The following is an 18,324-nucleotide window of genomic DNA, read 5'->3' as shown; positions in this document are numbered from 1 at the left end:
TTGGGACAGTCCGAGAATTCATCTGAGTAGGTGATCATAGTGACAAGACTAGCCCTTTTGTTGAACAAAGTGAATGATCAGGGAATGCACTCTCTCTGATGGAAACCTAAACTATCGGTTGTGGATTTAAAATGTGTTTGAAATTTGGATTTGCAAAATATATTTATATAAAGGTATACCTATATATTATGATTTCAAATTGTTTGCAAAAGGTTTTAATTGCCGAGATCCATCTGAGTAGAGAGTGTTGTGCGAATCACTTTGGTTTGACCTAAATCTCACTTTAGGGACCCATCTGAGTAGATGGCCATTTAGGGCCCATCTAAATCTGACTTTGAGAAAGCCAGTGGGAGTCCCTTTGGTTTGACCTAAATAAAACTAGGGCGTAATTATTCGTTCCCTCCTGAAAATATAAGTGCATGTGATAGGGAGATTCATATCAGGAACTCTCTAAAGGCCTTCCATTATTAGCATGAAGATGGGTCTTTCAGACCTTGCTTCTTAGTCTCCAGATATTGAGGACAGTTCCTCTTTTAATGGCCGATTTGTTTGCAAAAGTAACAGGCATCCGATACTTTGTCCTTCTTCTGCTTTTTTGGTTTGCTAGTCTTTTTCTGAGGCTTTTACTTTGCCCTTCTCTTCTTTTTACTTGAATTGCCACCTTCAACAAGCATGGCTATTGGTTTATCCTTCTTAATCAGTTCTTCAGCCCTCTGTAACATATTGCTGAGTTCCTGAAGGCTAACATTTAGCTTATTCATGTTGTAGTTCATGATAAACTGATTGAAGGAGGGAGGCAAGCAATTTAGGATGGTATCAACCTAGGTGACATGTTTTATCCCTGACCCGAGTGCCTCTAGTTCATTAATGTAACTCATCATCTTAAGACAAAGGTCATGAACCATCTGGTTCTCGATCATTTTTGTGGTCATGAACAACTTCAAGACCTTCTGACGAGTAGAACGATTATGCTCTTCATACATGGTCCTCAGACTATTTAGGATATCATTGGACACTTCGATCTAGTCGAATTGTCTCTGTATCGGATTGTCGATGGAGGCTATGATGTAGCACCGGGCAAGAGAATTCTTATCTTCCCATTCTTGATACTCTTTCCTACGTGCCATAGAGGCCCTACCACCCGGACGATCCGGAGCAGGGTTCTTAGCAACCTTATCCAATTTCTTAGACGTTAATACCAGCATAAGGTTACGGAACCAGTCAGCATAATTTGGGCCCTTAAGTTTGTTATCGTCCAACAACTTGATGAATTATCTGTTGGCCATTTCTGATAAAAGGCAAGGCAGATTATTAGTCAACAACATAAATTGGTTCTTGTTTACTACATAGATATGGCTTTTAATCTATGTTCCATTTCCATTTATTCATCTCTGAGATTTCCCTCATATCTCAATGACGGAGACTGTGAAGTATGTCTCTGTAAATATGGGAAATCACATACAGTGCATGAAGCCAACTGTTTCAGCTGCATAACCCCACCACCTTCTGTGAAGGATCATATCCACTCATCTTATGAGCTTTCCCTTTGGCCTCTGTTAGAAAAGGTCCATTGCTACTTTAGGTTAAACCTTTCTATCCAGTATGTGCTTACCCATCATATTCGTGAATGCCAAGCCATGAAAGAGTCTTCCATTTTAGGATAGGCCGCTCCCCCATCGGTCTATGATGCCCCTATCATCTTGCCTCCTTTTAATTAACTAACTTAAGCCCAATTCGAATTGGGCTTTAGACCCATTAAGTTTATGTGCTCACTTAACCTCTTAACATATTACCTATTTGGCTATCTTTGTATGGCGCGGTGATGTGAATAAAAATTATCATACTCTTATCTATGAATATTTAGTCTTTTTACACTAAATTAACACTTAATTGGACTCATTACTCTGGTATTTTGATTCAGGGCAAGGAAACAAGTCGTCAAAGGGAAAACAAGGCTAATCGGATGGTTTTTTACAGTTTCAGCACCATTCAGTAATCTGGGCCTAACTCTCATATCCAAGCTCCGATTGGGCTGATTCAAGATGAACTGGAAATATAAGAGCGAAATCTACAACTTTCATGTTTTGGGTTTTGACAGGTTCGGCCTTCCCCGAAGTCAAAATTGGGCCTAAAGTCGAAGCGGATCCGTAGTAAAGTCCAGCTCACAACTGAAGCCCAATTCGCAAAAAAGCCTTGTAGCAGCCCAACTTATTAAAGCAGCCCACTCGAATTCAAGAATCCAGAGTTTTCTTAGATTTGAATTTTAAATGTAATTCTAGAAAGTTAAAGAAGATTGAGATCATTAGATAAGAGATAAGATAAGATAAGATAGGATAGGATCAGTTTAAAACTAAACTGGATTATCCATTCTTGAGATAACTCCAAGTAGTTGTAACAGCCCCTCCCCTAAAACTATGTAAAGAGTTTGGCATACCATCACCTGGCATCTATTAATTATTGAAGCTCTCTCTGAAGCAATCAAGAAGACCATGAAGAAAGTTTCAAGAAGGAGATCAGCAAGGCAAGAAAGCTTCAAGAAGGAGGTGGCGACAAGAAGAAGAAAAGATCTCAACTTCAAGGGCGACATCATGAGTTCTTTCTTTCCTCTTGTTTGTTTTGTTTCCTCTATCATGAATTAATTTATTTGTAGCTAGGGCTGTGGAAAGCCTAACCATGACAATGAATTTATTTTTATCATGATTTATCCAAGATTGTGATTTCCATATAGTCTATGAGTTATTATGCTTAATGCGATTAGGAGTTTGGCCACCTCTTAATTGATTTGGTTTATGTGAATGAATTGGGAGAGGAATTCATATAATGGACTGAATAATTCATGGTGTGAATTGAATGGTATATAGGGATATATACACATGATTCATCTGAATGTATAAGTTTTTCTTTGAACTTAATGCATTTCTATCTTGAGAACTCTAGTCGAGGGATCGAAGGGTTACTTGATAGAAATAGATTTTATATATCTTGGGAAAGAATATTAAATAAATTTGGAAAAATTTCAGCTTATGGAAATGATAAATTATCTTGGTTAATCTCATCCATTAATATTCATTGGAATGGTTAGGCGGACCAATGGTCCTAGTGATTTCAGTTAACCGTTGCATATTCAGTTATTGATTACCCTTGTTTTTATTTTCTTTCTCTATTTTTAATTTTTAGTAGTTCTTATTGTTGGATCTGAATTTCGATTGTCCAAATAATTAAGGAAGGTTGTAGTTCTAATACTTATTTTGTTAAATCCTCATGGGAACAATATTTTCATACTACTTGGTAACTAGTGCACTTGCTAGGGTTATAATTTTAGCTATCATGTTTTTGGTGCCGTTGCCAGGGATTTAATCCTAAAATAATATTAGAATTTGTTAACCTTGGTTAATTTGGACTTTTATTTCTGTTTTTATTCTTTATTTGTTTGAACTCTTGTTGTGTTCAGATTTATTAGTGCATGGCACGCACTAGAAGGGAAGAACTAGCAGAATTCGATCCTGAAATAGAAAGAACCCTTCGATTATTGCAAAGAACCAGCAGAGGTAAAACGAAAGAGAGGATTGAAAGAGGCGAACCAGCAGTAGAAGTTGAGGAAGAAATGGAGGCAAATCGCACCCTTTTGGACTATGCTTGTCCAACAATTGATGGGGCTACTTCCAGCATTTGCAAGCCCACAATTCAAGCCAATAATTTCAAAATCAAGCCTGCAATTATCCAAATGATTCAGACGAGTATTCAATTTAGTGGGTTACCAAGTGATGATCCTAATGCACATATTATTAATTTCCTAGAAATATGTGATACATTTAAACATAATGGAGTTAGCGATGATGCTACTAGGCTTAGACTATTTCCATTTTCATTACGTGATAGAGCTAAAGATTGGCTTAACTCACTCCCTGCAGGAAGCATCACCACTTGGAATGACTTGACCCAAAAATTCTTGGCTAAGTATTTTCCACCTTCTAAAACAACAAAGTTAATTAATGATATCACTACTTTTGCTTAATTAGAGAGGGAATCTTTGTATGAAGCATGGGAACGATTTAAAGAGATGCTTAGGAAGTGTCCTCACCATGGGATACCAACTTGGCGTCAAATACAAACTTTTTATAATGGTATTACCCCCTCTAATCATTCCATTATTGATGCAGCTGCAGGTGGCACAATCATGTGGAAAATGCCAGAGGAAGCTTATGATCATAAATAATTTTGATTATTAAGAGGGATCTGAACCAGCAATCTTATTTACATCCCTTAATTGCAGCATCTGATTTCAGACCTACAATTCTTTGGGATTGTTGGTTCAGAATATTTCAACAAGCAATAATAATTGAAATCTGAATTGAAATGCATTATACACTATTGCACACATCCATTCACATCTGTTAGACTGAGGGCTGCTTATCAAAGCTGAATTCTCAAGGTACCTTCAGAGGACCTAAATTGAGCTATAACCAGACCTGAGCCAGGTTTGGGTTCAGGTTTGTAAGCTATGCAAGTGTATGGCTCATAATCTTGAAGAACTTCTATGACCTGAAATCAGGTCTGATGTGCATATAACATGTATATGTTGTTGCTATTCGGATTAATGACAGCAGTTCAGTTCACATTTAACTCAGTCAACATCTTGGTTCAGAATTCTTACAAGTCCATACAAATGCACATCAACCAACATCGTCCATATCAACCCATAGCTTTCAAGTTTAAGTAAAACAAGCCATTCATTCCACACAACTTTTGAGTTCAGGTCTACATTATTGCTACTGTTGAAATATAGCAAGTTGTAGAGCATAATTGAATCTAAGTTTTGATCAGACCTTTTGTTCATTCACAATAGAAATCAAAGCTAGCCATCATAATTTGTTTGAAAATTTGCAAGGAACATCCAAGAATGTGCGGGTGTTTGAAAGCACAAACCTGTCCTCAAATCAGGTTTGCTATAGCAGCCCTGCTACAAGTCTGAATTCTAATAGAAACACTTAGAAAGTGTTGCTTTTCATTAGATATCTGAGGCATCACAAATTTTCAATCCAAACATACATCCCCCCAGCTACATTAGCTCAGTTACAAGTGAATAAAGCAGAGAAAATAGTTCATCAAAAATTCAAAGTATTGGTTCAGTCCTCAACTGCAATTCGGATTTGTATCAGTTCAGATCTGAATTTCCTCAAGCCTTTGCTATCCAACTATTTTTGAGGTCTGGCAGATGTATCCTAGGGTGAATTGGGGTGGTTATGACACCCAATTCACCTCAAACTTGTATCAGTTCAGGTCTGACTGAACTGAGCAGTTCTGCAACAGTAGAATTCAGGTTTGAACTCAAGTCTGACCTGAATTCTCAATTGCCTTACCTTCAGGTCTTGCTACCAAACTGCTACCAAACTGCTTTTGGGGAATAGCAGATCTGAACTGTTGCAGGTCTGCAACTGCAGAATTCAGATATGAGTTTTGACCCGAATTCTCAATTTCCCCTCTTGTTGTTCAAAAGATCTCCCCTTTTTCTTCTTTTCATTTTATATATAATATATATATTTCTTTTTGTAATGGAAAAAAAATAAAAGGCTGAAACACAAGCAATTCTTTTTGGTTGAATGCTGCAGATCTGAGTTCTGCTAATCTAAGTGTCGAATGCAACTCAGATCTGCAACACTCATGTTTTTGTGAATTTTTTTTCTCTTGTTTTTTTTTTCTTTTTAAAGGTAACAGCTCCAAATTGAAAGGAAAACAGATCTACCTTTATTAAAATGAAACTAAAACAAGGAAGTAATCTACTGAAGAAAGAAGAGACATAACTACAGTAGTACAGCAATTGCATTCAAAGCTAAAATATAAAAATTGAGCAAATTAAACCAACTATGAATGCAATGCTGAATGAGACCAGATTAAGAATGCTCAATGTTACCTAATATTGTTTCCCTAAATCCCCGGCAACGACACCAAAAATTTGATGTGGCTCATTGTGACACTAGCAAGTGTACTACTAGCCATTCAAGTAATAAAGTAGTGAGTGAAGTATCGTTTCCACAAGGATTTAGGAAACAATTACCAATACTAAATTGGGCACTTCTTATCTAATCAACAATAAATCAAAACTTTATTCAAAAGCTAAAAATCCTAAACTAAAATCTATCTAAATTATTGCCCCAATTGCCTTCAAATAGATTGTGATTAAGCCTTGGTTTGGAGAAACCCCAAGGTCATGAAAAGCCTCTTTCGAGTGCATGTTCATCCTATGCTTTAGTGATGATCCCCATATCTCTATCAAGGATCTAATCCCATGCATGCATTTCTTCAAAGACTTCTAAGGCATCAATTCAAATCTGAATTGATCACCAATTGAATTGTGCAAGTTATCTCTAACCTTGCATCTAATTCAGTTCTTGAATAGTAGATCTGAATTCCTAGAGTCTTTCTCAAGCACTTTAAGAATTCCAAGCTTAGATCAATTCGGTCAATTTGAAAATTTGCATATCTGAATTCTCTTTCAAGCAATTCAGATCTTGCAATCTCAGATCTGAGAATTCAGATCTGAGTTTTGAAAGTTTAATTAGCTGAATTGATCTACAATTAACCCCTATTCAAGAAACTTCAAGAACAATTCACACCCATTCGAAAGAATCAAAAAGAAATTGATTGTTGAACTGAAATTTTACAAACTTAATTACATCAAGAAAGAATGAAAGAGGAAGAAAGAAAAAAATTACAACAAAGAAACTGAATTCGAATCAAAGGAAAATGAAACTAGAATGTAATTATTACATTAGATCTCTGAATAAAAAACCCTCAATTTCGAACTCACCCTCTCTTCTTGCTAGCTTGACTTGAACTCCTTCAGCCCTTCTTCTTCTCCTCCTTGCGCCTAGTCCTTCTTCTCTTCTCTTCTCTTCAATGTGTTCGAACCTCTAGGAGTGAGAGAGACTTAATCTCAAGCAAATGAACACCTTCCCCCCTTCTAAAGGCCTCCTTATATAGATTTTCAAGGGGGCTCTTGCGCCTTCTTGAAGTCTCTAGAATGGGGTGTATTACACCCCCTTCTTGAACTTTCTAGAATTCTCTTGAAAGCCTTCTAAGAGTTGTCGCCCCTAGCTCTTTGGGCTGCTATTTGGGTTGCACTTAGGCTCCCTCTTAGCACATGATAGCTACACTCTAGGCTGCTCTTTTGGGCTGAGAATGGGCCTTCTCTGCTAGGCCAAATTTTACTCTTTGCTAGGCTTTCTTTTCTTGGGTTTTTTCAAGGAATCAACTTATACTTCTTGGGACAAAGTGTGCTCTCTTGCTTCCATAACCGGGCTGGGCTGAATTTGGTCTTTTTGGACCTTTTTTTCTTACCTTTTGCCTTCTTTTTCTTGGATTAATTACCCCTGAAATCTTTCCTTAGCATTAAGCTAAATTAGAACAAAATTAAATAAAATCGGCATAATAATTCATGCAAAGTCCTCATAAATTATAGATAATTTGTATGTTTATGAATAGGTATCCCCGTCTTTCCCTTCCTTTCCCTACCTTTTCCTTCAAACCAAACATAGCCTAAATGTAGAGCATCCCAAGTGTACCAGCTTGTAAGAGCAATAAATGCTCTTTTTGTCTCATTTGAACAACCCAATCAAGGTAATAAATACTAATGCAAATAGGTTAAAAGCTTGTTAGGATAAGGGGATGTCTCCTAAACCTTTGGAGATGTCTTCTCACTCATGTCTCAAGGCATGTATCCTGCAGTAGGGGTGTCACTTGGTTTGGAACTATTATTGGGAGATGTTCCTTATTGCTAGGGGACATCCCCTCTGCTAGGGTGATTTCCAAGATATGTCTCTTAGTCCTAGGAGATATCTCCTGACCTATGTTTCTTTTTTACATTTTTGTACTACCCAAGGCTGGTCAATTTGAGACTCCTAGCCAAGAAAACTTAGTTTTAAGCTTGATAATTAGAGAGAGAGAGGGGGAGAGAGGAACTCCCAAACCTAAGTGACACATGTCAAGTTCACATATAACCTAGATAGACACACTTAAGCGCAATATGTAAACTACTTAGAGACTATTTCTTCTTGATGGAATATTCCAACATGATGCTTGGTGAAGCATGTCTTCTCTTTTGACTTGCTTCTTTGATTGATGTAACACATCACAACTTGTTCTTGAGTTGCAAGACTTAGATTAATATTAGTACCAAGGATTAAAGTATCGGTATTAGACAATTTGGATATGGATACGTTTTGGAAACATAAGGATATAAACGAAAATAAGTACACGTGGTTCATCATCACCACAATTATGGTGAGGACGTCAAAGGAAAACCTTGTGGAGAAATCTAGATTGGGACACCTATAATGGCACAAAAACAGTCCACCAAAATAAAGTAGAAAGCTCACATACTTGTGACAAGCACGAGAAGTCACCCAAGGCATGCGATGGGCATAAAACACCTTCTGGGATTTGTGATAAGCATAGAGAAATATCAAAAACCTGCAATGAGTGACGAATGATAATACATAGTAGTGATGGACGAATGATGACACTGTGTGTCTATAATAAACCTGAACATGCCGACTAGACCAAGATCCTGTCTCTAACACGTGGCCGCAAGAGAACCCCTAAGGGGATGTGGCCAGCATGTGCCATATGAGAATCCTTAGAAGAAGGGAAACTTTATTTTAGAGGATCTCGCTGGGCACGTGGCGAAACCCCAATGGCGGTTCCGCAGTCATCAGCATAAAGATAAAGATTCCCTTTCCTAATAGGAAGGGTCTCCCTTATGGATCCTTCTCTTAATAGCGTCGGGATCCCCCTATCAAAAGGAGGGGAAAGTACAACCCCGGGGCATAACTATCATCCTCACTATTACCCAACATTCCTGAGACTCCCGAATAACCAAGGACATAGCCACTACCTCGATAGCTCGACCTATAGCCCCAATCACAACCTCACTCCATCTTTGTCTTTCAAGGAGACCACCCTATACTACCTCACCACCATACTTACACTAACATTAGGTTTACTGTCAAAATAGCTACAAATAGTGTATAGATGCATAAGAATTGTATATTTTAAAGGTATATATGACAAAATATATTACAATTAATATATAGGGATGCATAGATATCATTCAATTTCATTGATAAGCATCAATCAAGATTCCAAGACATATATTATAAAGATTTTTACAAATTAATACATGCACAAAGCCATTATTATCTTATTTTACATTTAAGTCAATGGCACAAACATATGCAACTATTACATTTCAATTATTATATCGTTTTTTCTATTTTACTAATAATGTTTAACAATAACAAAAATGTCAACTAAAAATTAATTCTCAAAATTTTGGTAAACAATATTTTATTTTTGTAAACAATAAATATTCTATTATAAAATTCAAATCAAGATATTAATTTATAAAAATATATGATCCTAACTTAAAATATATCAAATCTATTTAAATTTCGAAGAAACATATTATATGAAAATTTATAAATTTTAATTACTACAATAATTATTTCATTATTAACATTTTTATTTTTATAAATTTATAAAATAAAAAAAATTAATATAAATATAGATTAGTAGATTTGATAGATTCAATTTATATTACATCTTTAAATATTTCTATTTTTGTAAATAATAAATATATGGTTAGCTAATGCAAATTAAAATATTAATTAATAATTTGTAAAACTTTTAAGATATATATCATGTACATGTTTATAAATTTTAAGTATTAAAATAATCATTCTATTATTAATATTTTTCAATCTCTTTAAATTAAAAATCAACTTTTGATATAAATGTGGATTTGATAGATTATTCATTCCATTAGTTTATACAATATTAATTTTAAATATTATTTTTCTTAATTTGTAATTGAAATTGTTGAAGATAAGTGTATGTTGGTTGTTTGGATTTTAAAAGTTAATTTATTTCATTCATTGACATGAGATAAAAGTTGACCTGTAGGTTAAAGATGCATTGCTTTTTGGCACTAGGCAACTTGGGGTCTTAAGTTCAAATCATGTTGAGAGTGTTTTTGCATATTGGACAAAATTTCCTTTATCTGGGTTAAGTGATACCTATCTCTCAGGTGGGTAAATAACTTTCCCACCTAGAAGTAATTTTCAACACTTGGATGGGACAAAATTGCCCTTTAAATAATGGCTTTTTATGACTAAAATGGTCATGGTCTTCCTTACCTGAAAAATAAAAGAACATGAACCTATGAGCTATCCCATTTTAATGATCTCAGCACATGATTAAAGTTCACAAAACCCAATTCCAGAGGTTCAAAATATTATATCAACAAAATGAAGACAGAAGCATGGAATATCAAAGTCTTTTCTTTAAGCGCTGCAATAACATCCCGAGAGTCTGAGGGCAAAATAGATGTTTCATCAAGAATGGTAGGTAAGCCCACATAAAGTTTCCAGTTTCATGGATCAATTTGTTTATCAAAAACAAAGCGGCTTGGAGGATGCACCAGCCTTAGATATACACTTATAAGACAACAATAAAGAGAGAATAAAATTAGCAAGTTCAAGCAAGGCCATATGGTCGATCTCAACCTTTGAAGACAAGGAAGCGTTTTGGGGAGTAAAGCCTGAACAAATTGAAGGCTGAGAAAGTTGATATCATAATCATTAGAATGGATGCAACGAGGCCGCAGGTGAGGGAACCTCCAATCTGAAAACAAAACCTTTTATAAATCCTGCACACCTTCATCCATTGGAAATCTCTTGACCCAGTTACTGCTAACATTGATGCCTGAGCGGCAGCCACGGTTGCTCCAAAGTTAACATAGGTTACTATCTGTAACAGATCAGAAAATAAGAAATTAGGGCCTTAAAGATTGGATTTCAATTGGGTGCACCTAAATCCCCATTTGATTACTTGGTTTGAGGGTGGCAAGGTTCTAAATATCAATACGCCTGATACACCGATAGGGGCGCATCGGGCAGTATCGGTACTGTTTTTTATTTTTTATTTTTTATTTTTTCAAATCCGGTTTAAGGGGGACCAGTTTAAAGTTCCTCCTCCCACTGAAACGGTCAAAACCCCGATACACCCTCTGTAGGGGTGTATTGGGGTGCTCCCAATACGACATGTATCTACCGATACGGGCACATACGTAACCATTTTTTGAACCTTGATGGGTGGTAAATGGATAAGTTGAGTAGGGTCAGATGTGGGTTGAATTTTCATTCACCAACCATGGGTTCGGCTATGATACTGAAAATACATCATACCAGAAAGTTTTTCAATCAATATCATATAAAAGGTGACCAATCTGATGGGGTGTTCTAATTGGTTAAACCTCTTCCAATACCATGTCTTTCCAGTATCATATATTTTTCCTTCATAAAAAATAAAATAGGGCTTCTCAAAACTCAAAACACAATAAGCAATAAGCAAGATTTTTGGCTTTTTAGGTGTAAAAATTGCTTTTTCTGGTATGATTTCTTTCCAATATCATAGGCGAACCCTTTGTATTGAAAGAAGCATGTTAAACAATTACCAATTTTAATAAAACGATCTACTTGATTGCAATTAACAAACGGGGAAGGTTCCAGCAATGGTGAGTAGGACTGTAATTAGATTGGACTTGGATCGGATGCAGCAAAATCCATATTTGATCCAATTACTGATAGCATACATCTGATTCCGATCCGAAATCTGATTGGATTTAACGACTTGTATTCAAATCCGAATCCTAACAGACTCAAATTGGATTCGAATTTAATCCAATTCTGTTATAAATTTTCTAAAATACCAGAAAGATAAAAAATTTATTTATTTTTGAACCGTTATATAATAAATTAATATAAATATAGAACACTAAATTTATTATATATATTCACATAAGATATAATATATAGAATATATTTTATAATTTTAAATATAATTATATAAAACTTATATATTAAAATTAATAAATATTATATTATAATTGGATTTGAATTTTAATCTGATTGGATAGAATTAAATCCAAATCCAATCTGATTATTAATCGGATATAGATTATAACATTTAAATCCGATCCGATTGCATATATACACCATCCGAATCCAAAATAATTAGATTTGAATAGGCTTCAAATTTTTAGATATATTGACAGGCCTAATGATGAAAAACTTTTGAGGAGGTACAACTACGTGATTAGAGTGCCATGATTGAAGGGGGTAAACTTTGGTTGTTGGGGCCTAATAGCATAGGCTATTGAGACAGTTTCTAGGGTGGACACGTTCTGGGCAGTTCACACGCCCATGCTTTGGTTTTTAGTCAAAAACACCCTTCTTGTGAATTTCTGAGATCATTCTCAAGTAGCTGAACGTCTCTCCACAATGACATCACATGGACAGCAAATAACAGATTCAAATTTTCCGACAACCACATTCTTTAGTGATGATTTTACTCTGTAGAATGATCTAAAAAATACATGAGAAGGGTATTTTTGATATTATGTAATGTTTAACCGACAAAATACTAACAGATGGACCCAAGGGTCTATTTTTTAGAGTTCAGGATACTCAAATGTTGCAATTGAAAGTTTAGGACTTTAGGGTACCTATCTGTCATTACCCCCAAAGTACAAGGTACCTATCTATAATTTACCCTTAAAATTATTACTTTAATTTTAAATTTTAATATTAATAAAATTTTAAGATTTTAAATGTTAAATTAATAAAATTATGACTATGATTTAAAAATAATTAATAAAAGTCATCATAGACAAGTAGGTCACCAAAAAATGATGTTTTGAAATGGCTTGAATTGGGAATGCCATTCAACTCACTCTGCTTTAATTTTGCTTAGCAAAGCCCATGCATAGAAAATTACTTTCCCTCTCCCTTCCCTCCCCATTTATTGTTGTAAGAACTAAAATTTAATAAAATATAGAAATACACAAATGAAAATATACATATATTTTGCTTAAAAAAACAACATTCAGGCACATGTATAATATCATATAATTATCATATTAAACAAAAAGTAAGGGTGATGTATCAGAATGATTTTTATACACAGGAATACAAAAACAATTATAGAAAAAATTGAACACGTATATAATTCTATATTTACACTACAATTAAAAACATGAACAAGATTGTGGAACTTTCTTTTTACTAAAATACTCATATTTGAATTTATTCCATTTTTAATTGTGAGGTTTAAATTGTAAATTGAACTACTACTTTTCACCTCATTCAATTCCTTGTATTTAAATCTTACATTTTTTTTCTAAATGAACAAAAAATATACACTAAAAAGATAAAACATTAGAAAAAGAAGAATCTAGCCAAGAAAGTAGGCCTATCAATACTTGAAACTTCACAACTCAATCCAATTATCACATATTTGGATATAATGTTTTGTAATCAGCTTTGGATTTTTTCAATATACATCCAATTAATAATAAGAAACAAAAAATAATAAAAATACAATTTATAGAAATTTTTGGATACATTATTACTATCACTATCATTGTCTAGTTTAATAAAAAGACACAAAAGTACTTCTTTTGTTCAATAGTTGGGAAATAATCTATATCAAAAATATCATTTTACATTTTTCATTTAATGCTTATTTATACTATTAATAAAAGTGTAAATAATTGTGTGAAACTTTTGTTTGACTAAATTACCCCAATTTTTGAATTTGGTTCTTGTTTAGTTTTAAGGACATAAATATAACTTGAAAAACCACTTTTCTCCTCATTCAGATCCCTCTCATTAAGTCTCATATTTAAAGTATTTAACTACCATTAATATTAATTAAAACATTTTCTTGACTAGAATACCCCTATTTTTGAATTTGGTTTTGTGAGGGCACAAAATCTAATTTGAACTATCACATTTCTCCTCATTTAATTCCCTCGTCAAGTCTTATCTTAGGGTATTAACTCCTATTTTTTATTGAATACTATATTTAAGATATTATTTTTACAAAATAAAAATAGATAAATTCTATCAATTAGATCTACATCAATACTTTTAATGATATAAAATACATAGTTTTTAAAAAATTACCTAAAAATGGAACCATTTTTCTATCATGATGACGAGTAAGCAAGTCAACCATTCAGGTCAAGTGGGCTTACTCCATGATATCAAAATTAAATAAAAAACTTTTAAAATATAAATAAATAACAAATATAGAATAATTGGACAAATCTCTAATGTTATATATATATATATATATATATATATATTAATCATATTAAAGAAAAATAAGTGTCATAAATAATAATTATTCTTATTGGTGTTGGAATGTACAAATTTAAAAGCAATCAAAAAATAAAAATTATTTATGTGGTGGTGGGTCAACAATTTAACCTTTTGAGTCAAATGTGTTAACCCTTGATTTCATAGTTAATTAAAAATGAAAAATATAAAAACACAAAATTATTATGTAATAATATGGAATTTTGTAAATAACATTTAGGCACATATCTAATATTTTAAATTATTCAAATTAAATAAAAATAATAATGATAAATAATAATTTCGTTATTGATGTTGGAAATAAAATATAAAATTTAAAACCAACTCAAAAATGAATTTTTTTTCCCGATGGTGGGTAAACAATTAAACCTTTCGCCCTTTTGGTTTATATCTGTCAACCATTGATTTTATAATTAAATAATAAAAGTTAAAGGCTAAAAACAAAAAATATATTAAAAAGATAAAAGCTCTATAGAAAACACTTGGACACATCTCTAATATTTTATATTAATCATATTCAAAACTAAACACAATAAACAATAATTGTTTTTAACTTTTTATCAATGATATAAATACAATACAAAATTCAAAACTAAACACAATAAACAATAATTTTTTTTAACTTTTTATCAATGATATAAATACAATACAAAATTCAAAACTAACACAAATGTGAAATTATTTCCTATCTGGTGGTAGATTAATTCGACATTTTAGGCCAAATGTGTCAACTCTTAAAATTATAATTAAATTATAAATTTTCAAAAAGATAAAAACACAAAAATATACAAAAAATATATAAATAATGTGGAAAACATTTGGGCATATCACTATATCAATGAACCATAATAAGTATGACAAATAAAATTAATTTTTATAGACATAGAAATATAAAAAATTATAGAAATTTTTAGAAACATATTATATACCATCATCATAAAAAAAAAAAGAAATAAAAAAATAGTACAGACATACATTTATATGCATGTTCTCTAGTTGCAAGAAACTTTGGAGGGATACATAATTATTTGCCGTTTTATGAAAGTTTATAAATTAAACCATATTTATCTACTAAAAGAATTAAAAATTATAACAAAAGAATGGAGTTCAAAATCTGAGGAGAAAAGAAAAGAAATGGGAAAAAAATGTCACAAATAATATAGCATTTAATGTTATATATTTTAAACAGAGAGGATGTAACACATTTTTAAAGAGACGTACTGATTACTATATAATAGTTAAGGTGGTATTTCATGTACCATTTTCTTAGAAGGCAAAAACTATGTATAAGAATCAACAATCTACTACGTACTAAATTATAACTAGTTGCGTCCTGCCTTGACTTTGTATAAACTATAAAGTCCATCATAACTATGTTTGAAAAACTTATCTTTCCAATCAAATGAAATAAAAATAAAGAAAAGAAAACCTCCGAAAAGAAATATGGAAACGAGAATTTCCCAATAATCGAAACAGAGTTGCGTTTACTTTGTACAAACTATAAAGTCCACCTTAACTATGTTTTGAAAAACTTATCTTTTCATTCAAATAAAAAAAAAAAATAAAGAAAAATTCCACTATGTGAGAATAAAATCTCTAATTGACAAACCAAAGGAAAAGAGAATTTCCCAATAGCCAAAAAAGAGTTGCCTATTTTCAACTTGTCATTGATCCGAACAGTCGAATCTAGGAATGGCAATGGGTGGGGTGGGGTCAGGTTTTGCTTGTTCTGTCTCTGACCCTAAACTCAAATGCCCTTCCCTATACCCCAATAAGACTAGAAATCCCAACCCCGTCCCTGTCCCCCTGAGAAATGGGGATCCCCAAATTTATCTCTCCTCACCTCGGTCATTCCTACATGTAAATACCATCCTTGCCTTAACCAGAGCGGGATGGACAAATACCACCCTTTCCCCATCCTCAGTCGGAGACCAATCGGGTTTCCAAGTTTGGTTTTCATAAAACTTGGCATTTCTTCAAATAATATTGACATGGTGAAAACTATCTCTGCCAGGTGGTTGAATAGTTGACTCGTTTGACCCGGTTATCTTGTCACAGTTTAACCAATAAAATGTATTGAAACTTTTGAAGGCCATAATTTTGCAGTTGGATTGATTAATCCGTTTGGGGTGATCTTTATATCAATTTTAGGAAACTTTTCAAGATCTATGCATTTGAAAATGCCAAAGATGCCTTACCCCACTATTTTTTGCCAAAAAAAAACCATTTTCACCTCAAAATTCAATTTTTAGCATTTTTACAAATAAAATATTAAAAACTGAAATAAAAAATAAATTAAACATGAAATAAAGGTATGTATGCATTACATGTCACCAACTATAATGACATATCTAACATGTCATGGTCTGATTCATTCTGAACAATCAAACCAATCCCACAACCCAGAGGAAAAAATGATTCATTGAGTCTTTAAAATATTGGCCAATAATATCATCTTCATTATAGAAAAGGCCCTTCACTTAACTTCTTTATTCTCTATTATCATGCATGAATTTTAAGCAAAGTTTTAAGTTTCTATCATAAATAATGGTGCATTTTTAGTCATTAAAACCCAACTGAACCCCAACTACCCATATTAATTGGGGAGTGGGGGTTGTGAGGTGGACTCACAACCGTTCGTGCATACAAAGCAAAAGAGGGAAATAAATACAAAAAAGGCCCAGATAGGATGGTTTCAACCATATGAGCTTCAAATATTTTCTGTTGATTGCAGACTTGCAGCAAGATTTCTTTTAGCCATTCAAAAGAGGGTATTCATAATTTTTTTTTCTTTTTTTATTTTGATGACAAGATTTCATCACTTCAGGTCTCACAAACACTAACTCTTTCCATTATTAAGTCGTGGAATGTCTTTAGTATCATGTGGGGTGGCTATGTGTAGCAGATATGCATTCATATTTTGCTGCTTCTTTGCAACTTACAACTAAATACAAAGAACCCAAAATTTAACCATTACACCAAGCAATTGCCTTTTGTATACATTTAGCTACAAACTACCATTATTCATACAAGAAAAAGATGGATTTGCATCAGAGTTATGTGATAGTGTGGGATTTACCTGGTCTAACATGAAACAAATCCATGCCTGAGTTTCATATGAGATGGCTTTCTTTTCTTTGAATCGAGGAAAGGCAAAATATTTGCCTAGTTGGAGAAGATGATAGAAAGCAGTAACAGACTCCACAATCACCAAAATCCTAAAGAGGGAGAAATCGAAGGAAAAAGAAGAACAAGTAAAGAAACAAAAGCAATGGTTCATCATACGTTATTGTCATACTCAAATATGCAGAGATTAGAGAGAGAGAGAGAGAGAGAGAGCATACACGAGAGCATCTAAGTCTTTGACGGTTGCTTTCCTCTCAACAGAGAAAAAGACATGCTTGGTTTGTGTGTTTGTTCCGACAAGACAAGCTGTTAAAACTAAAACTCCAATGGCGGAGAGCCTCAGAAGAGCCTCTGTCTTCAACATCCCATTCTCCATTTCTGTGTTTGTGTGTTTTCAAGTTCCAACCACGTGCAGTTATACTTTTGTAAGCCACAAGTCGAGCAGTTGAGTGGTAGAGATAAAAATGAGAAAGAAATAAATTGTTGGATGGAAACCGGAATGGTTGTTCCCTGGGGAGATGATGATGGGATCTGCTTCTCACACATAGGCGTCTCGCACGTACATCTACTGTGCATTAGGAATATCTCCCATGAATAATAATTTATAAGTACGGAAAATATTCCTAATACATGGTAGGATGTGCATATGAGATCGGTGTGAGGCACCCTGTGTGAGGAGTAGATCCGGCCTTGGGGAAATGGGACTTGCCAACTGCCTTTATTGAAACCTGAATGAAGACTGTTGGGATTTCATGCCAATACCCTACCAACACAATAACGCTGTAGTACTCTACTGTATACATGTGGTGTCAGATCATTTTAGTAGTGTATTGGAACGTTGACAGATGATTCCAACTCGAGAGTCTAGACCTATTCCTGACATCAACCGGCGCATCTCACCTGTATTGGAATTTCCTGTATTATTTATGAAAGATGTTCCTAATGCAGTCGATGTGCCTGTGAGGTCGCGGTACGGGGA

At 33.6% G+C, this 18,324-nt stretch overlaps 1 protein-coding gene, 1 long non-coding RNA gene and 1 other non-coding gene across 3 annotated transcripts; all 3 read right to left on the bottom strand.

Annotated features, from left to right (window-relative positions):
* Nucleotides 1–1,148: 1,148 nt before the first annotated feature.
* On the bottom strand, nt 1,149–9,377 carry LOC148789842 (uncharacterized). Its single transcript, XR_016079676.1, has 3 exons — nt 6,809–9,377; nt 3,582–3,710; nt 1,149–3,503 (listed from the first exon to the last, which is right to left on the bottom strand). It is a non-coding gene; the product is annotated as an uncharacterized LOC148789842 (long non-coding RNA).
* On the bottom strand, nt 3,983–4,089 carry LOC148789843 (small nucleolar RNA R71). The gene has a single exon (XR_016079936.1). It is a non-coding gene; the product is annotated as a small nucleolar RNA R71 (small nucleolar RNA).
* A 942-nt stretch (nt 9,378–10,319) lies between the features above and the next one.
* LOC104603182 (CASP-like protein 2C1) lies at nt 10,320–17,814 on the bottom strand. Its single transcript, XM_010267153.2, has 3 exons — nt 17,564–17,814; nt 17,299–17,437; nt 10,320–10,806 (listed from the first exon to the last, which is right to left on the bottom strand). The coding sequence occupies exons 1-3, from the start codon at nt 17,719–17,721 to the stop codon at nt 10,558–10,560; spliced, it is 546 nt and encodes a 181-aa protein (XP_010265455.1). The 5' UTR covers nt 17,722–17,814; the 3' UTR covers nt 10,320–10,557.
* Between the last annotated feature and the right edge of the window lie 510 nt (nt 17,815–18,324).

Source organism: Nelumbo nucifera, chromosome 8 (assembly GCF_055504915.1).
Source record: "Nelumbo nucifera cultivar China Antique chromosome 8, China Antique-T2T, whole genome shotgun sequence".
NCBI classification, from domain to species: Eukaryota; Viridiplantae; Streptophyta; class Magnoliopsida; order Proteales; family Nelumbonaceae; genus Nelumbo; species Nelumbo nucifera.
This window is presented reverse-complemented; position numbering and strand designations above follow the sequence as displayed.

Coding starts and splice junctions, on each gene's coding strand:
- LOC104603182 (XM_010267153.2), bottom strand. CDS start 17,721: ATGGAGAATGGGATGTTGAAGACAGAGGCTCTTCTGAGGCTCTCCGCC. Junction 17,438..17,563: donor AAAGACTTAGATGCTCTCGT/GTATGCTCTCTC, acceptor CTCCCTCTTTAG/GATTTTGGTGATTGTGGAGT. Junction 10,807..17,298: donor TTTGTTTCATGTTAGACCAG/GTAAATCCCACA, acceptor GATCTGTTACAG/ATAGTAACCTATGTTAACTT.